Below are 19,443 nucleotides of genomic sequence, written 5' to 3'. Positions count from 1 at the left end.
AGTTCCTGCTGAACCCTTTCTCCCTGCCTGTGTCTGCCACGACTCAGCGGTAGGACTCAGAAGAGAAAATACTACCGACTGAGCCAAGCAGGTACAGCTGGGCTCGTTCCAGGTCACTTTGTTCTGTGTATAAGGAGCATTTTACCTTTTCCCTCAGCTACTTGAGGAAAACACAGAGGGAATAAAGTTCCTAAATAAATTCCTGTAGATGCCTCCGTTGAGCAATGGGGAGAAGTGAAGTGACATATCTCGCTGCAAAGCTGAGTTCGATTCAGAAATGAGCCGTGTCCTAAACCCCAAGAAACTAAAATTACAAATCAGATTCCTGTGCATACATATCCTACAGTGTTTTAGAAATGGTTATTGACTTAGATTTTAAAATTTTAACCTTGTTTTCAAATTCCTCCATGGCCTCGCCCCTCCCTATCTCTGTGACCTCCTCCAGCCCTACAACCCTCCGAGATCTCTGCGCTCCTCCAATTCTGGCCTCTTGAGCATCCCCGATTTTAATCGCTCCACCATTGGCAGCAGTGCCTTCAGCTGCCTGGGCCCCAAGCTCTGGAATTCCCTCCCTAAACCCCTCCACCTCACTCTCCTCCTTTAAGGCGCTCCTTAAAACCTATCTCTTTGTCTGAGCTTTTGGTCACCTGTCCGTATGTGGCTTGGTGTCTAATTTTGTTTGATAGTGCTCCTGTGAAGCGCCTTGGGACATTTTACTACGTTAAAGGGTTAAATGGGTCATTCTCAGGTTGGCAGGCTGTAACTAGTGGGGTGCTGCAAGGATCAGTGCTTGGGCCTCAGCTATTTACAATCTATATTAATGACTTAGATGAAGGGACCGAGTGCAATGTATCCAAGTTTGCTGATGATACAAAGCTAGGTGGGAAAGTAAGCTGTAAGGAGGAAACAAAGGGTCTGCAAGGGATATAGACAGGTTAAGTAGGCAAGAAGGTGGCAGATGGAGTATAATGTGGGGAAATGTGAGGTTATTCACTTTGGTAGGAAGAATAGAAAAACAGAATATTTTTTAAATGGTGAGAAACTATTAAATGTTGGTGTTCAGAGAGACTTGGGAGTCCTCATACAAGAAACACAAAAAGTTAGCATGCAGGTACAGCAGGCAATTAGGAAAGCAAATAGCATGTTGGCCTTTATTGTAAGGGGGTTGGAGTACAAGAGTAAGGAAGTCTTACTACAATTGTACAGGGTTGTGGTGAGACCTCACTGGATTACTGTATACAGTTTTGGTCTCCTTATCTAAGGAAGGATATACTTGCCTTAGAGGCGGTGCAACGAAGGTTCACTAGATTGATTCCTGGGATGAGAGGGTTGTCCTGTGAGGAGAGATTGAATAGAATGGGCCTATACTCTCTGGAGTTTAGAAGAATGAGAGGGGATCTCATTGAATCATATAAGATTCTGAGGGGGCTTGACAGGGTAGATGCTGAGAGGTTGTTTCCCCTAGCTGGAGAGTCTGGAACTCAATTTCTGACACTGTTCAATTTTTACCTAATATATATTTTTGATTTTATGGTCTGGGTTCTATTCTGCTCTGGTGAGTTTTTTTGCCAGCACTAGGTGATATTAAACAGGCTCCCTGGTGCTCCGAGCACCCTTGGTGTCGGGATGGCATGTACACAAGAGAAATCCATTCCAATGTCACTCATGCAGATTTACTCAAGAAATAATCTGCAGTTGATTCCTAGGAAATGCTATGTACATATATATCTTTATGAGGCTATCAACCCCAGGAGAAGCATAGGCAGTTTTATTTTTTATTGTTTTATTATTTAGAACAGGTGTCAACCTTGACTCCGTGGTAGCACTCTTGCCTTTGAATCACAAGGTCATGGGTTCAAGTCCCACTTGAGTACATAATTCAGGCTGACACTTCGGTGAGGGAGCGCCGCGCTGTCGGAGGCGCCGCGCTGTCGGAGGCGCCGCGCTGTCGGAGGCGCCGCGCTGTCGGAGGCGCCGCGCTGTCGGAGGCGCCGCGCTGTCGGAGGTGCTGTGTTTCAGATGAGACGTTAAACTGAGGTCCCGTCTGCCCTCTCAGGTGGACGTTTAAGATCCCGTGGCACTATTTCGAAGAAGAGCAGGGGAGTTCTCCCCAGTGTCCTGGCCAATATTTAATCCCTCAACCAACATCACTAAAAACAGATTATTTAGTCGATATCTCACTGCTGTTTGTGGGAGCTTGCTGTGCGCAAATTGGCTGCCACATTTCCCTACGTTACAACAGTGACCACACCTCAAAAGTATTCAATTGGATGTAACGCGCATTAGGACAGCATGAGGTTGTGAAAGGCGCTATATAAATGCAGCTCCTACACCACCATTCCACAGAAACAATATTTTGCTGATTCAGGGCCTCTGCATTAGATGTGAAGTGAAGAACACTGCCACCCAGTGGTAAACCTGAATAACTGTAGCTCCAAAGTTTCCAAATCCAGGCATGGCAGTACAGCCAAAGCTATTATATTCTCAGATTTGCATTTCAAACCAACTGACGGGATGAAGCCAAGACCATTAGAGGCTGTCTGCAGCACCGAAATTTCTAAACTTATCCTCGTGTATGACAATCAAGCTTTCAAAAGTCACAAGCTCCACGGGTGAAATACAAACAGAAATTGCTGGGAAAGACTCAGCAGCGTCTACGGAGAAAGAAACAGAGTTAACGTTTCAGGTCGAAGACCTTTCGTCAGAACTGGAAGGAGTTTAGAGATTTAACAGTTTATAAACAAGTACAGAGCCGGGATAAAAAGTAGGATTGGAGGCGGGGGAATGGAAGACCAAAGTGAAAGGCCTGATGGGGTGGAGGACAGGAGCGATTAAATGACACAAGGGATGATGCTGCAAGGCAAAAAGGGAGCTGGTAATGGGACAATGAAGATAGCTCCTGATGAGGTGTGAATGGCAACAGCAGAAGCATTAACAGCACCAGCTGTCTGAGAAAATGGGAGCGATGGTTATGATCTGAAGTTATTGAAATCAATGTTGAGTCCGGAAGGTTGTGAAGTGCCTAATCGAAAGATGAGGTGCTGTTCCTCGAGCTTCATTGGAACAGTTTAGGGGGCTGAGGACAGGGAGGTCAGTGTAGGAGTGGGATGGGGAATTAAATTGCCATGGGTGTATAGTCTCGTAAAGTGGAAAAATATCTAACCTGACCCGAAAACCATTGGTTGCTGAAGCCCTCGATGAGCGGCAGTCAAAAAGTATTATGTTTACTCATTGGGCAAGGTAGAGATGGGCAGAACTGGAGAAAGTTAAACCAATCAGGCCATTTCTAGCTTACTGCGAGATTTAAATCCAACCCACAATGCTTTAGTTGGATTACTGCAATCTCCAGAGCGTCTCAGTAAGGAAATAATGGATACAGAGGTGAGGAGAGATTTTAACACTAGTCTGCCTCCAACTATTACTCAAAACCACTATGGTCGTTGCTCCTTTGAACATTTCTTTCTTTCTGCCTCCCTACTTATATAGAATTTTACAGCACAGAAATAGGCCATTCAGCCCAACAGGTCCATGCCGGTTTCACACGAGCCTCCTCCCACCCCTCCTCCTCTAACCCTATCAGCATATCCTTCTATTCCTTTCTCCCTCATGTGTTTATCTAGATTCCCCTTAAAAACTACTCCAATGCATTTTTCAGATTCATTCTCAGGATGGGGCGTCTGGCATCATTGCCCATCCCTAGTTGTCCTTGAGAAGGTGGTGGTGGGCCTTCTTCATGAACCGCTAGGTGTGCCCTTTCAGAGTCAGTGTTGGACTGGAGTCACGTATAGGCCGGACCAGGTAAGAACAGCAGGTTTCCTTCCCTAAAGGACATTAGTAAATCAGACAATCCGACAGCTTCATGGTCACTTGATCCCAGCTTTTTATTTCCAGACTTTTTTTTTAAAAACTGTATTCAATCTCTCAAATTTGCCATGTTGGGATTCCAACATACGTTCTCTGGAACGTTAGCCCGAATCCCTGGGTTACTAGCCCAGTAACATAATCACTGTTCCGTTACACCTCCTCATAGTATTAAAATCTGGATTCATTGTACCATTTCCTATTCATTTCCCAGAACTCAAAACCACAGAATCCCTCAGCTGATTTAATCCTTTAAGTCTTCAGGCTTTTTATATCCAAGTTTGGTCTTATGTAAATTGATTCTTATTTCCCGATTTACCTCATCTCTTCTCCGACCACATACAACCTAGTTGGGAATCTACACATTGGTCATTCACCCAGGCTTAATAGACTACTCGTCTGCCCACAGCAAGGTTACGCACGTTGACAACCTGCTCATTTTCTGTGCAGCTTATCTCAGAGCCATTGGTAGTGCCAGCTGGAGGTCGTACTAACCTCATAACCACCCCGGTCCCACCCTCCACTCACCACTTCAAGAATTTCTTGCTTCAAATTGGCACCAGTATGAAGGAGTCTCAGCTCGCGAGTCATCCGGACTCTAGGGGCAGTGTCGAGCAGAGCAATGAGGCAGGTGTTAGAGAGATGAGCCATGAGCGGCAATGCGCTACGTGGAGGGTCTTTAGCCTCAAAGAAACATCTAAAGAATATCTTATTATTTTCGCACAGAAGGTCTTAGAAGCCTGGAACTCTCTCCCCCCAGAAGGCTGTGGATGCTGGGGATCAATTGGGGCCTTTAAGACTGAGATGGATAGTTTTCTGGTAGGTAAGCGAATCTAGGAATATGGAGCTAAGGTGGGTAATTGAGGTACAGATCAACCATGACCTCATTGAAGTAGCGAGCACTATAGTTTTTAGGTATCAGCCTGGGCTCAGTGTTGCCTCTGAGTCAGATGGTCGTAGGTTCATAGTCCCACACCAGAAACTTAAACACGGCATTCAAGGGAAACAGAACAGGTGTTTTTTCCTTAAATAGGAATACTGGGACCAGGAGTAGGCCATTCAGCCCCTCAAACCTGCTCTTTTGTGGGACTATGAACCCATGACCTTCTGACTCAGAGGCGAGAGTGATACCCACTGAGCCAAGGCTGATACCTAAAAACTATAGTGCTCGCTACTTGTGTTTTAAAATGGAAATATATCTACTGGCCTTAGCACTTTCACAAGAAGAATTGAAAATCCCTTAACAGTCGGCTTGTAGTAAAGAGGTCACAAATCACATTAAAAATGCACCACATCCTTCCAGGGAGAGCCTGATTAGCCCCACTGAACGACAGGCTCTCATTAAAGTCAGGTTAAGTACTGGATGTTGTCCTTTCAGAACCTGACAAACATAAAACGTACCAAAACCAAGGGTCATCCATCACTGCCTTCTGAATAAACCAGGGTATTCTCAACCATGCTGATAACCAGGAGTGTCACCATTTATCACTGACATAGCCTAGATTTCCCGATCGGATTTGGAAGTGCAAATCGGGTGATCTTGTTGGAAACATCTGTAATGCCCAAATCTCCACCCACTTTGCATCACACACTGGCTCCTGAGTGAGGAGCACCCCCATCGGAAGCTTTATTTCGATATTAATTTGGTCGCGCTCTCGCCCCTGAGTCAGACGGTTGTGGGTTCAAGTCCCACTCCAGAGCCTAGAGCACACAATCCAGGCTGACACTCCCGTGCAATACTGAGGGAGTGCTGCACTGTCGGAGGTGCCGTCTTTCAGATGAGACGTTAAAGCGTGGCCCCGTCTGCCCTCTCAGTTGGACGTAAAAGATCCCACGGCCGCTATTTCTAAGAAAAGCAGGAAAGTTCTCCCCGGTGTCCTGGCCAATATTTTTCCATCAACCAACATCACTAAAACAGATTACCTGGTCATTAACACACTGCTGTTTGTGGGATCTTGCTGTGCACAAATTGGCTGTCGTATTTCCTACATTACAACAGTGATTGCACTTCAAAAATACTTAATTGGCTGTAAAGCACTTTGTGACGTTCCGCGGTTGTGAACGGCACTATATAAAGACAATTTTTTTTTTCCCCCTTTTCCCAACATTTGGATCAGCAGGACGTCTGTTTATAGTCACCTGTGTGTGTGAAATGGGCATCCAGGGTTGCTAGGTTCCCCCGCGGGAAGCCACCATCAAAGGTCTTTGAAGAACCAAGGCAAGAATGGCAGGTAGGTCAGCCTGCACACCCACATTGGCAGGGTTGGAATGTACCTCTGCTTGGCAGATGCTCCTATTCTCAAAGGAAAATGGGTCACCTGGCCTGATGGCAGTCAGGTGTGCGAACGCCTGACTGACCTCAATGCTTCCCCGGAAACACCCCCGCCGCCGGCATACGCTTTCAGTGGTGCTGCATGAAAGAAAGCATGCCAAGGTGACCAACAGTCGGTTCACCATGATTGGTTGCACCTGTCAAAGTACCAACCATATTTGCATGGCTAGGCACACATACCCCACAATAACCATGGGTTCCTGGGTCAAAAAGCCAGATGCAGAGCTGGGCACACCTGCAGCATGGGACGAGTATAGTCAGCGACAGTAATGGCCAGCTGTGACCTGGATCGAGACTCAGCAATTCCAGTGCTCTCCTGGCTGACCTCCCACCTTGCACCCTCCGTAAACTTGAGCTCATCCAAAACTCTCCTGACTCGCACCAAGTCTTTAATTCTGGGTCTTTCAGGCTCTAGGAACGCCCTGAAATCTGATTTGCATCTGGGATTCCCCATAAGGTGAGGTGCTAACTGACCTACATTGGCACCCAGTCTGGCAACACCTCGATTTTAACATTCCCATCCTTGTTTTCAAATCCCTCCACGGCATCGTCCCTCCCTATCTCTATAACCTCCTCCAATCCTCCGAGATCTCTGAGCTCCTCCAATTCTGGCCTCTTGCGCACCCCCGATTTTCATCGCTCCACCATTGACTGCCTTCAGCTGCCTAGGCGCTAAGCTCTGGACTTCCCTCCTTAAACCTCTCCTCCTTTAAGACGCTCCTTAATAGCTACCCCTTTGACCAAGCTTTTGGTCACCTGTCCTAATATCTCCTTACGTGGCTCAGTGTCAAATTATGTTTGATAATTGCTCCTGTGAAGCGCCCTGGAACGTTTTACTACGTTAAATGCGCTATATAAATGCAAGTTGTCGTATCTTGGCTCTAATTCCTTGCAGGCGTGCTGCAATGATGGGATGGTGGCGTGGAATGTCACAGAGGTAACCCCACCCTCGCAACTGCATCAAGCAGCACCATTTCCACTGCAGCAGGCGAACAGGAGGTCCAGCGCTGGGCTGCTCAGTCACTTGCCTGCGGACTCGTGGCTGCACCTCGGGTTTCTTTTCCTTTCGTTTTTTGCTTCTCCATTCCTAGAGCCTTGGCAAAGGCTGCTGATGCCTTGAGATGCTTTCTCAGCCTTTCCTAAAGGCGTATGGATTTTGCCTCCCAATTCTGACACATTCCCTTTAATTTCCTGCACCCTTTTAAACGACACCTGCTTGCAACTTCCCACTCTCACCACTAGAGCGCTCCCTCCGCACATCCAAATCCGCACCTGAAGCTAAACATAATTATGAACACAGAATGGGGGTGTGCAAACATCACACTTTTCATTCTTGATAGAATTAACAATAGATTCGGACCATTCTGATGTAAACTGCACTCATGCTGGAAAAATCTAGCCTGGTGTGCTGGCAACCGCCACTGTTTTGTTTTCTCACACAAAGGGTAGTGGAAATCTGGAACGCTCTTCACCCCAAAAAGTTGTGGATGCTGGGGACTTTCAAGACTGAGATAGCTAGATATTTTTTGGGTAAGGGTATCAAGATATGTGGAGCTAAGGTGGGTAAATAGAGTCGAGGTACATTTCAGCCATGATCCAACAGGCCCGAGGGGCTGAATGGCCTACTCCTGTTCCCAGGCTGTGGAGATGGTTGGGGCAGAATTTTGCCCTCCCATGAGGCAGGTAATAAAGAATGAAAATAAGCAGCTTGTTTGAAGTGGTTGGGAATGACCAGAGTTTACTCCTGAACAGGGAATTCTATTGTGCTTATGGTATATTTTGTTTGCCAGGTGGGTGAAAGGTCACCTCGCACCGGTGTCAAATCTGACAGATTAACAAGAACCCGTTTATCATGGACTAGGGCCAGCATGGTCCTCGCGAGGGTGGATGCGATAGGTTTTCTCCTCTTTTAAACGTAGACTAGTGGTGGGTCTATGAAAACGTTGGCACAAATCCCGAACTCTCCGTGCCATCCTCGGAGCTGGGCCCACTCCTTTATATGGGCCGTGTTAACATTTTAACCAACAGGGATCCTGCTCCCTCAGTAACTGTACTGAAGTGCCTGCCTGGATAATGTACTCAAGTCTCTGGGGTGGCACTCAAACCCACAACCTTCTGCCACGGAGACAACACTGAGCCACGCTGACACCAAATCATGTCGCCCAGTTTTTCTTCCATCACTGCTCGGTGTCTGGTTTTGACCTTAGTGAAGGTCTTGGAACATTTTATTATATCAAAGGCAGTAAATAAACAGTCACAGCAAGAGTTCTTTGTACCTTTACATTTCCACATACAAATGACAAGTTCTCACTGGTGGAAGTTTGCTTTTGATTTCTTGGTTTTGTTGTAGCTGTAACGATATACTGCAAATTCTTACACTTCTAGATGGAAGCATTTTAACGATGCCTTTTTTAAAATGCAGAAGGACACTGATAAACCCCAAGGAATGATCAGAGAGCATCGGTCCTGCCAGACGTGAAAATGGTAAGAGACTCATTTAACCAGAATCTGTCCTTTGACTCGGTGAGTTACTGAAACCCACAAATGCTGGAAGTCAAGGAAAATCAGGACATGCACAAGTTGTCAGCATCCGAACGAGACTGAAGTTTGATGGGCTAACCCTTCAACAAGAGAATTACGCCCAAAATATTAACCGGTCTGAAGGACAAGCCCAGAGGCAGCAGGTTTCACATGCTGGCCAGCCCGCTGCGCATTTCCAGAATTGTGCTTTTTTGTTTGTTTTTGATTTCATGTAATGATACAGCACAGAAGGCGGCCATTCAGGACATTGGGCCTTCTCTTTGAAAGAGCTATCCAATTAGTCCCACTCCCCTGCTCGTTCCCCATAGCCCTGCAAATTTTCCTTTTCAAATATTTATCCAATTCCCTTTTGAAAGTTACTACTGGATCATAACAACCCGCTGCGTAAAAAGAATTCTGCTCATCTCCCCCTCTGGTTGAATGAATTTCTCTCTCCAATGCCTTCAGCTGATGAAATAGCACAGAAACAACAGAGCAGGGGAATAGCCAGAGCAGTTACTGGCTCTCCTCTAAGTGGAAACAAATATCAGAGAATGGGTCAAACCAGGCCTGCCCTGCACCTCAACCAAAAAAAAAAACCCATAAAACTCTCCCGATTGTTCATTGAGTTTATCCAGCTGGGCCACATCGAGCAGGATTATCCCAGGGGGTTCGAGTCCCGGATTGTGCAGTTGGATGGATGGAGAGAAAAACTGGGGAAAGTTCCTGCTTGGTTGCCATCTACCGCCCCCTGCAGGAGGTATGGCTGTCAGGCGCTGGGCATGTGGTGGCACAGTCTGCCAGCAGTCACCGTCTTGGTTCACACCTTAGGCAAATCACAGGGGAGGCACCAGTGACAAGGGAACTGCACCCCAGCTCCTGGAGAGGAGGAAATTGATTAGAAGAATTTTTTTTTTTGTTAAATAGGAACACAGAAGTAGGAGGACGTCTATCCACTCCGTTCCCCCTCAGTAGCGTGTAGGGAGGAAGGGCTAACCAGAAAAAAGTAAAATATGAAAGACAGAGGGGAACAAACCAGAACTGTAATTTCTACAAAATCCCCAGTTACACAGAATCACATTGCACAGAATATTCAGCAAAGAACCAGGCCATTCGGCCCAACTGGTCCATGCCAGTGTTTGTGCTCCAAACGAGTCTCCTCCCACCCTACTTCATCTAACCCTATCAGCATATCCTTCGAATCCTTTCTCCCTCCTGTACTTTATCTTGTTTCCCCTTAAATGCATCTATGTCATTCCGCTCAATTAAGTTAGAAAACACTGACGTTTTATTTTTTTTTAAAACTATTATGCAAAACAAGCCCGCTCCTCTAAAAGTAAACACGAAATTGAAGCACGCTAGTATTTAGAAATTCTTTAAATTATTTATTTCAAATAATCCAGCTTAAATAAACTTCAGTGTGTGCAAGAACAGTTCGGCAAAAGCCTCGTAAATCAAGTCAAGCTGGAGGGGGAACAAAACGATAAGCAACTGAGCCTTGGTAAAACACACAGGTGGCCAAAACCTGGCTGTTCTCTCCAGCTAGCCACATAAAAAGAGTAAAATGCTCACTTAGTACATCTGTGACTTGTCCATAAATATCTACTTCTCTATACAAAGACCACTGTAGAATGGCGTTCATGCATAACTCTCCGCAGTACAAGAACTGTGATGGAGGCAGTCAGTTCCATAGTGTGTGTGTGTGTGCGTGTGCGTGTGCATGGGTGGATACAGTTGTATGTGTGTATGCCTTATTTGATCAGGAGTTGATTTTCACATCAGTCTTCCTCATTCTGCTAAACACAGTATCGGGAAGTTAATTGCCAATAAGGGATGAGTTGTTTTTTGCCCCTTCCCCACCTTGTGTTCGATCTCATGAGAATCTGTACTTGTATATAATCATAAAACACATCTATGTTAAAGAAAACATTTTGAGGATTACATTGGACTGTTTAATAATCAACATTATTTCCTAAAATAAAACATTTGGAGCTTTTGATCTAAACTGAGTGTATATTTAATGTTCTGATGTGAATTTAATATATTGAAAATAAATTCAGGAACAAATGCATGGTTTTTAAAACCAATATCTTTGACAAATAACCCAATCAGCCCAATGCACAGCACAATGAAGAGCAGAGCCCCCACCATACCTCTTAATTAATTTTACACGGTATTCATTTGGAAGAAAAACACACATTACTTCAAATACGTTTGTGAACCAGGACTGTTTCAAATACCCGAGAGAGCCAAATGGAGGAGAGTTTTTAATTAAATTAACAGGCAGATATTGTCTCATCCCCCAAATCTGCAAGCCTTCTCCACCCCACCCCACCCACCTTGTTGGGTCATCAGAGAGCATCAGTCAACAAGATGGTCTTCCCTGGCCTGAACCACCCAATGCTCCCAACCAAAAGGAGATGCAATAGATTGGGGGCAGGGGCCAGAGGAACACATCATTAGGGATTGGAAGTATGCCTTATAACTGAAATGGACAAAAAGTTGTACACAATAGAATCTTACAGCACAGGAGACGGCCACTCAGCCCCTCGTGCCTGTGCCGGCTCTTTCGAAGGAGCTGTTCAATTAGTCCCACTTCCCCCTGCTCTTTGCCCAATAGCCCTGCAATTTTCTCCCCTTCAAGTATTTATCCTTGAAAATACTGTCGTGTAACGAATTTTAACACGAAGGACTCTCAAAATGCTGTTAACCTGGCCTTCACTCCTGGACCGCAGCTCAGTCAATGACTAAACTCTTGTTTCTTCGCAACTTTTTTTCCTCTCAAAACACTGGTTTCCATAATTCAAAAGGGCTTTCTCCTCAACAGCTACAGCAAAGTGCTTATAATACAACCCCCCCTCCCTCCCAAAAATAAATAAATACCATTCTGGAGAAGAAAAAAAATCAAATCTACAAGAACAAAGTAGACAAAATTCTTGGGCTCAATTATTGTTCAATGTGGGAGAGCAAAATCTGAAATCTTTTGCACAACACTGATCGTGTCCCCAAGGAGGGGAAAAAAAAAATCAACAGGAAAAAAATTATACATGTTCAAATTGAAAGTGTATTAATATCGCAACTGAACTTCTTAAAATAAAAACCTGGAAACATCAGGCTAACGGGCTATTAATGGCCCCCATGAACATCGATAAGAGTAGAAAAGCTTTATTTTAAATGTAATCACTGTAAAAAGGGGGGGGCGGGGGGTGGAGGAGAGAAAGGATTTCGTGGTACAACACATCGATAATGCCTACCAGCAAGTACTGCTACTAAAAAAAAATATATATAGACCCATGAACAGAAAGCCATAGCTGAGTTATGCAGCTGTACAGATCTGTACAGGTTAACAACAAATGTGGGAGCTTAGGCTGAAGTAAGCGGACACTCTGGGTATGAAAATCAGAATCAAAACGAGATATTTTTGATTCCTCACACTTTCAATAACAGTCTCTCACACTGGACTTCAAAGTAATAATTTTGTGTTTAAGAAAGCAAAGTTCTTGAACATTAAAATGTCTTTTTGCACCTTCTCTTCTCCCCCCCGCCTCGAAGAAATAAAGTAGCAGAAATGCAACATTTGTAGTCAGTCACAAATTGTGGCAATTTAAACTAAAATCTCAATTTTTGTGTGTGTTTGTGGGGGAGGAAGATACAGGCACACACCAGGGGGGGGGGGGGGGGGAAACACAAATGCCCATATTTCAACCAGTGCTAGCCTGTGGGGCACACTGACTAAATCATGTCTATATCCTTTCAGTTGATGATCAGTGTGTTGGCACTCAAGAGATGCTCAAAGAACTAGCGATCGCTCTCAACTCTTCCTGTCCTCCCACCCAAAATAACATTGCTTTCTCAAAGTTGCTCTACTTTCATAAAAAGGAGTTTAAAAAATTGGAAAATTACCAAACAACCTGTTAGCAGAAACGTAAAGGCAAATATGTCACCAAGTTTTTTTGCCTGTATAAAATAAAAGTTAAAATCATATTTCCAAAAGCTGTAAGATGCAGATATATCAACAATAACTTGCATTTATATAGCACCTTTATAGTAAAACGTCCCAAGACACTTCACAGGAGCGATTATCAAACACAACTTAACACCGAGCCACATAAGGAGATTTTAGGACAGATGACCAAAAGCTTGGTCAAAGAGGTAGGTTTTAAGGAGCGTCTTAAAGGAGAAAGAGGAGGAGAGGCGGAGAGTTTGAGAGGAAATTCCAGAGCTTAGGGCCCAAGCAGCTGAAAGCACGGCCGTCAATGGTGGAGCGATTAAAATTGGGGATGTGCAAGAGGCCAAAATTGGAGGAGCACAGAGATCTCGGAGGGTTGTAGGGCTGGAGAAGGTTACAGAGATAGGGAGGGGCGAAGCCATGGAGGTTTCATATCGAGACAGAGGTAAACATATTGAGGTCAAATTTTTTGGCACTCACTTAAAAGGTAACTATGCTTGGTGTTAAAATGAGTTGCTTTCTTTGTTAAAATAAACCTTTACTACCACCAGACATATTTAATGGAGAAACAAGTATTAACTCAAACTGTGCTGCATCACCTTTGATATTTGTGAGCAGTTAGGTCTGTGGCAGATTTTTGATCACCAGTTTTTGGCTTGCACGGTAGAAACTGCAAAAACACCTTTTAAACCTCCTCCAGCCCTACAACCCTCAGAGATCTCTGCGCTCCTCCAATTCTGCCTCTTGCGCATCCCTGATTTTAATCGCTCCACCATTGGCAGCCATGCCTTCAGCTGCTTAGGCCCTAAGTTCTGGAATTCCCTCCCTAAACCTCTCCGCCTCTCTCCTCCTTTAAGACGCTCCTTAATAGCTACCTCTTTGATCAAGCTTTTGGTCACCTGTCCTATTATCTCATGTGACTTAGTGTCAAATTTTGTCTAATAACGCTCCTGTGAAGTGCCTTGGGACATTTTACTACATAAATGCAAGTTGTTGTTGTTGAATAAGCTTAGGTCTACGACAGAAGCCCTGGGAGTCAATCGTCCATATATCCTCTCAGTTAATGAGTTGTGTGTTGGGACTTGAAAAGGAGGAAGGAAACCCTAAGTCACAATTGCAACCATATTACGGTCAATGAATCAACTTCAATATTTTTGGATATTTTAACTTAATTCGCCAAAAATCAACCCTCAACAATTTTGCTGAGTGTCACAGTGCCAGGAATAGACCAAGTGGCTGATATGACATCCTGCACATTTTTGCACTTAGCACCTGCAGGGAAATTTGTTGCCCACTCACCGCAGTTTTGCTTTAAGTCTCAGCGTCAGTAAAAATGCTGGTTCCCAACGCATCTAAATGGCGACAAATCACTCGATGCAGCCATGAAATTTCTCCACCTCCTACGGATAACAGCACACCACTTTTCCCTTGTAAATAGTGCTGTTACAGCGTATAGGGAAATGGGAAGCACCTCTGGGGTTAGGGGATACAACTGTCAAGGTCATGGGATTTATGTAGTCAGCGCATTTCAAGCGCACTTAGGAACAGGTGCCAGTACATTATAACTGCAAGATTTATTATAACTGCAAGATTTACTAGGGAAATTGATGTGATGTTATCTACAGGAATGAGGAGGTATTTCATGGCTAAATTGTGATTTGTTATCACTCAGACACTGGAGGAGATTAAACAAAAAAGAGGCATGCTTCACAAGCTAATCTAGCTGTATCACCACTCGAAGGTCAGCAAAACGTAAATGGAGGGGGATGTGTGAAATTTTCATACAATGTCCACTTGAACTGTGGAAAAACAACCAACAGCGCAGTTATAGAGTTTGTCTCTCTAAGCTCGGGGTGCCACTGCAGACTATATTTTGAGCAGCATAATACAAGGGTGGAAAACATTTCCATGCAGTTTGCTGGCCCTGGAATAAGTCCTTGAAGCAACTAATCAGCATTATGATTCCCTTCTGGCACGACTACATTACTGGATTATTAGCAACTCACTAATCTGTCTTTGTCGAAAATGCTACCAGAGGTCGTATGTGCTCTAACACAGTGGTGTGTGGTTGTGCAAGAGGAGAAACTTGTGATGACCTAAGCTTAGCTTATGTGCTATTTCCCATCCCCCCTTCCTCCCCCCGCCCACAATAGTGTATTGGTGTCAATGTGCTAAATAGGCTTGGTGAAAACACCGTCAACTCGAATTCTTAAAGGAAACATCTCGCCATCAAAAGCTGCTTTTATATTGGCCTGGTTTACTTCGGATTCCAGGAGACCAGTGCCCACGAGCATGCTTCAAGCATTGACACTGCTGAATCCAGCCCACTTATTCCAGCAGGAGAATGGTAGACCCCATTTCTCAAGGGAGACAGATTTAACAGTGTAGGTGCTGGAATCCAAACTAAAACAAGGCCAATATAAAAGTGGAGGAGACAGCAATGGCCAACAAGCTTGGAAAGAATTGTGAATGGCAGGTTTGAATACATTAGGCGGTTAATGGTGTTTGATACTTTAAGGAAACAGGAGTCAGAATCTGGATTCCAAAAGCTTAGTTCATTTTTAAAAAAATTTAGATATTTTTTTCCAAGAAGATATTCCCTTGAAATCTTCAGCATACCCATCTACCTGCTGGTAACGAACAGTCCACTCACACAGGCAGGATGCATTACACATACCTAACGCAAAACATAGTGATGTACGACAGAACCTAAAGGGGCACTGAGGTTTTATCAGCCCTCTGTGCCTATCGCTTTTCAATTTTTGAGTTAGCCTTCCTCCTGATGGATGGCCTTGCAAGAAGGCAAGGTTAGGCTTGGATTTCAAAAGGGGAAATTGGATATATACTTGAAAAGGAAAGATTTGCAGGGCTATGGGAAAAGAGCGGGGGGAGTGGGATTAATTGGATAGCTCTTTCAAAGAGCCAGCACAGGCACGAAGGGCCGAAGGGTCTCCTTCTGTGCTGTATAATTTTATGATTAGGATACTAGATGGTAGGTCATCAACTGCGATCACAAAAGACTGGGAATTGCAAAGTAGGTCAAATCTTGGTCTTTAGGGCCAAACAGCCAGACGTTACCATGCGATTTGCTGGCCCTGGAATAAGCCCCTGAAGCAGCTCCAACACTGATCCGCATTATATTTCCCTTCTGCACGACTATAGTACTGGATTATTAGAAACGCACTAATCTGTCTTTGTCCAAAATGCCACCAGAGGTCGTCTATGCTCCAACACACACAAAATTCAACAGCTCCGATGAGCAAGGCTGAGCATTGTGCATGTTGAGCAACTATGATAAATAACTGCTGCTTGCTGCAAACAGTACTAAATCATCACTTGAGAGGGCAATATAGCTGTCCAAGCTGCACGTCACGCACTAAAGTTCATTCTTGACCATTGAGGCCAGAAACAGTTCCAGGATGGTTTCAGGTACAATTACTGCAACACTCTGCTATTCCACTTAAAGACCAGGTCATCTGCCATGATCTTGGTGGAAAAGCCACCCGGGGGGGGGGGGGAACACGGTTTACGCCCTTTCGAGAAACCCTCCCCCCCCAACCCTGCGGAAATTCACCCCCAGAATTCACGTTATTCCAAAGGAGGGGCGTGGAAGGCGGCAACTGGACAATGAAGTAAGGGTGTCCTCAACTCTCAAGCACACCTCTCGGAGGATCAGCAAAACAGTACTCAAGGTTGTCTACAAATATTTTCAAAATAGGGGGTAATGCTTTAGTCGGGGAGGATATAGAACAAAGACAGATTAGGTGAGCAAATAGATGGTAAAATACAAAGTAGTCACTACTTCATTACATGCTGGGCCAACACTCATCTACAGGTGAGCATTACAGCCTGGGCCATTATTGTGAATCGGTAGGAGTATGAGACACTGAAAGGTTAATGTTTATTTGATGGCTCCTCGAATATTAGTAACAACTTTAGCTTGGAGAAAGCACATGGACAATTTGATTTTTAAAATATAGGGTTACGTTCCAGTTAATGGGCAGTACATAAAACAAAAACATTTAGTAGCCAACGGATCGCTAAGTCCAAATGCTTGATTTTGAAAGGCAGGATCGTGGAGGTCAAGTATAATTACTGTTAGTTCCTGTAGAGTAGCCAGCATTCAAAAGTCTATAAACTTTCAGTCACAATCTTCCCTTCCATATATATAGCAAGTTTTTATTGAAATACTTTCCCTACTCCAGTGCATAACCTGAAATCAAAATGGAAACAGGAAGCAAAAGGGTTAAGATTTAATCTACATGGCTACTAGGTTTATTCAATGTGAGCTGTGTCACATGTATAACATCAGGGATAAGGAGGGCAGCAGCTACAAGGTAATCATTCAATCAAGTGGTTTCAATAACACTGCAAACTTTGAGCAGGCACGTTAACAAGCTCAAGATTAAATTATTGTTGAAATCTACGAACTAGTTATTCCGTAGAATAGAAAAGACTTATTTTTAATGGAACATTGGGGTTCCTTGCAATTGGGGAAAATGGGAGAGGAAAGTCACAGGTCTGATCCCATGGGCTGCTGAGCTTCCAATCTCTACCTTGTCAGAGGAAGAAAAACAAAATCGAGGGGTGGGGTCATCACTGTTGCCACACACCTTGTAGCAACTGATCCACAGTGGCATCGGTGCCAGCCTCGGTGGTCGTGGTGATACGTGCCAGCTCGGCAGGAGGTTGGAATCTTGCAGCCACCAGTTGCTGCTGTTAATGGGTGCTAGCTGAACTCTCGGGGGGGGTATATCCCAGTGAGCCAGACGAGGAACCAAGTCAAAAGGCAACGGCGAGAGCAAATTCAGCCCGACCTCAGCGCAAATGCGGAGCGTGTCGTCACGTACAAGAACGTGCCACTTGAGGGGGGGTGAGGAAAGGGAGTTTGGCACGGTTTCAGACAATGGCAAGCAAGTGGAATTAAATAACTTTTATATCAGTAATGAAAGGTACAGTGGTTCTATTGCTGCAAAAAGCACAAGTAGTTGAAAATATTACAGAAGTTACACAACCTCTTGGCTGCAGATGGTCAATGCCTGGGAAGAAAACAGATTCATACCATCAAGTACCACCCCACCCACCCCACTCCCCCAAAAAATAAAAATAAATTCTGACTGTCCTTACCATTGTGGATCAGAGTGCTGAGTGCACTCGAGGTAGTGTGACAAATATGAAATTTATAAAAACATATTTATTATATATCCTGGTTACCCACGTGCATAACCAGGACCCTGTCTCACCAATAGCAAGTACATCACTAAACCATCACAAGGAGGAGTGGGGGGGGGGGGGGGGGGGGGAGGGGACAAAAACTCAAATCGTTACTTTTTTTTCTTTTTAAAAAGTATGAACTATTAAAAAAAATTATTGATGCAGATCAGATAACGAGGTTGGAACAAACTGCTGAGGGTGGGGCGGGGGTCAGGTACTCCATGAACCTTTCAAACGTTCACGAACCTCACTGCCTTGCAATGCAGTATATAAGCCAGCTGCTATTCTATTCATAGTAGAGAGGTAGTAACAGCATATACTTGTTCAACTATTGCTTTCCCCTCCTGCCCCAGACCAGAAATGTGGGTTTTGTTTTTTAAACCACTGTGTTCTCCAGAAGGCATTAGGAAGCACCCTACAGAACGTAGCACCTCCACGTAGACAGATCACCTCCTTCACCAACGTGCGAATCATTCACTGACCACCGCCCCCGTCCCCCCCCCCAACTCCTTCCACTGTCAAATCAGACCGAAAAAAAAATTGCTCCCAGCCAAAGCAGGCAACTAACGCATGTTAAAAGCAAGATACCAGAAAACCAAATCCTTCCCAAATGACTTCTTTTTAAGCAGTCTGCATTTCCCAGCAGTTGCCTAAGCAGAGGGCTTTGGTGCCAGTATGCACTATAATTAGGCTGTGCAACGAATGTCCCAGATATTTTTTGTTCTAGTGAAAACATACATTAATGTAAAAGTCTGTGGGAAGCTGACGCTTCTGCAATCCTTCCAGTCTCCATGAAAGTACTTGTAGAAGCCCAGACTTTGCAAAAGGTTTAAAGAATCCTCTTTTTCCAATGTTAATGCATATTCTTTTTTTTCTGATAAAAGGTCTAACACTATTATAGCTCATGAATGGAAGTATCCACGAGCATTGCTGACTATTCCGGCAAAAAAAAAATAATAAAGGAAAACCAAGGAACGACAGATGAAAAAAGAAACAAGGAACTAAAAACAATATTTCATCATCTTCCTCAGCCAATGCCTTTTTGAACGTGCCATCACATCTACAGGGCTCCTTTAGTCTGATGTGTCATGAAAATCCTTAAGCAGTGTTCTACGCCTCTGCTCTGCTATATGCATTTGATTCTCTAGATCCTGAAATACAAAGCAGAAGGAAGATGGTCAAAATATGCCCAAACTCATCCAACAAACACACAACTCAAGACTGAAATAAAACGTACGCTGGGCTCTTTTTCCGGGATTCTGTTGTGTAAAGTGCAAGAAAGAACAAAGAGTTTAAGATTAAATGGCACCATTCACATCATCAGGGCCAAAGGATTACTTTTAAGATGTAGTTAATTCTATAGGCAAAGGCAGAAGCCACTTTGCACACAGCCAGGTCCCACAAACAACAAAGTGACCAAGTTGATCTATTTTGGTGACCCTGGTTGAGGTATGATTGTTGGCCAGGATACTGGGCTAACTGTCCCACACTCTTCTTTGAATTGTGTCATGGGGTCCTTTTACATCTACCTGATCAGGCAGTGAAGTGTCACCCCAGACTAGGTGCT

The 19,443-nt window shown here is 44.4% G+C and overlaps 1 protein-coding gene and 1 long non-coding RNA gene across 3 annotated transcripts in view; one reads left to right on the top strand and one right to left on the bottom strand.

Annotated features, from left to right (window-relative positions):
* The first annotated feature begins 4,592 nt into the window (after positions 1 to 4,592).
* Positions 4,593 to 10,700, top strand: LOC137334021 (uncharacterized). The gene is made up of 3 exons (XR_010966043.1): positions 4,593 to 4,680; positions 5,982 to 6,092; positions 8,616 to 10,700. It is a non-coding gene; the product is annotated as an uncharacterized lncRNA (long non-coding RNA).
* Positions 10,701 to 13,619: 2,919 nt separating this feature from the next.
* Positions 13,620 to 19,443, bottom strand: part of arih2 (ariadne homolog 2 (Drosophila)) — a 75,224-nt gene continuing 69,400 nt past the window's right edge. For both annotated transcript variants that reach the window (XM_067998428.1, XM_067998427.1), the window contains one exon: positions 13,620 to 19,027. In XM_067998428.1, coding sequence (XP_067854529.1) covers positions 18,950 to 19,027 — 78 coding nt within the window. In that variant the 3' untranslated portion in view covers positions 13,620 to 18,949. The remainder of the gene's footprint in view (positions 19,028 to 19,443) is intronic.

Source organism: Heptranchias perlo, chromosome 17, assembly GCF_035084215.1.
Source record: "Heptranchias perlo isolate sHepPer1 chromosome 17, sHepPer1.hap1, whole genome shotgun sequence".
NCBI lineage: Eukaryota > Metazoa > Chordata > Chondrichthyes > Hexanchiformes > Hexanchidae > Heptranchias > Heptranchias perlo.
Note: the sequence above shows the minus strand (reverse complement) of the source record. Positions and strands in the feature narration are given on the sequence as shown.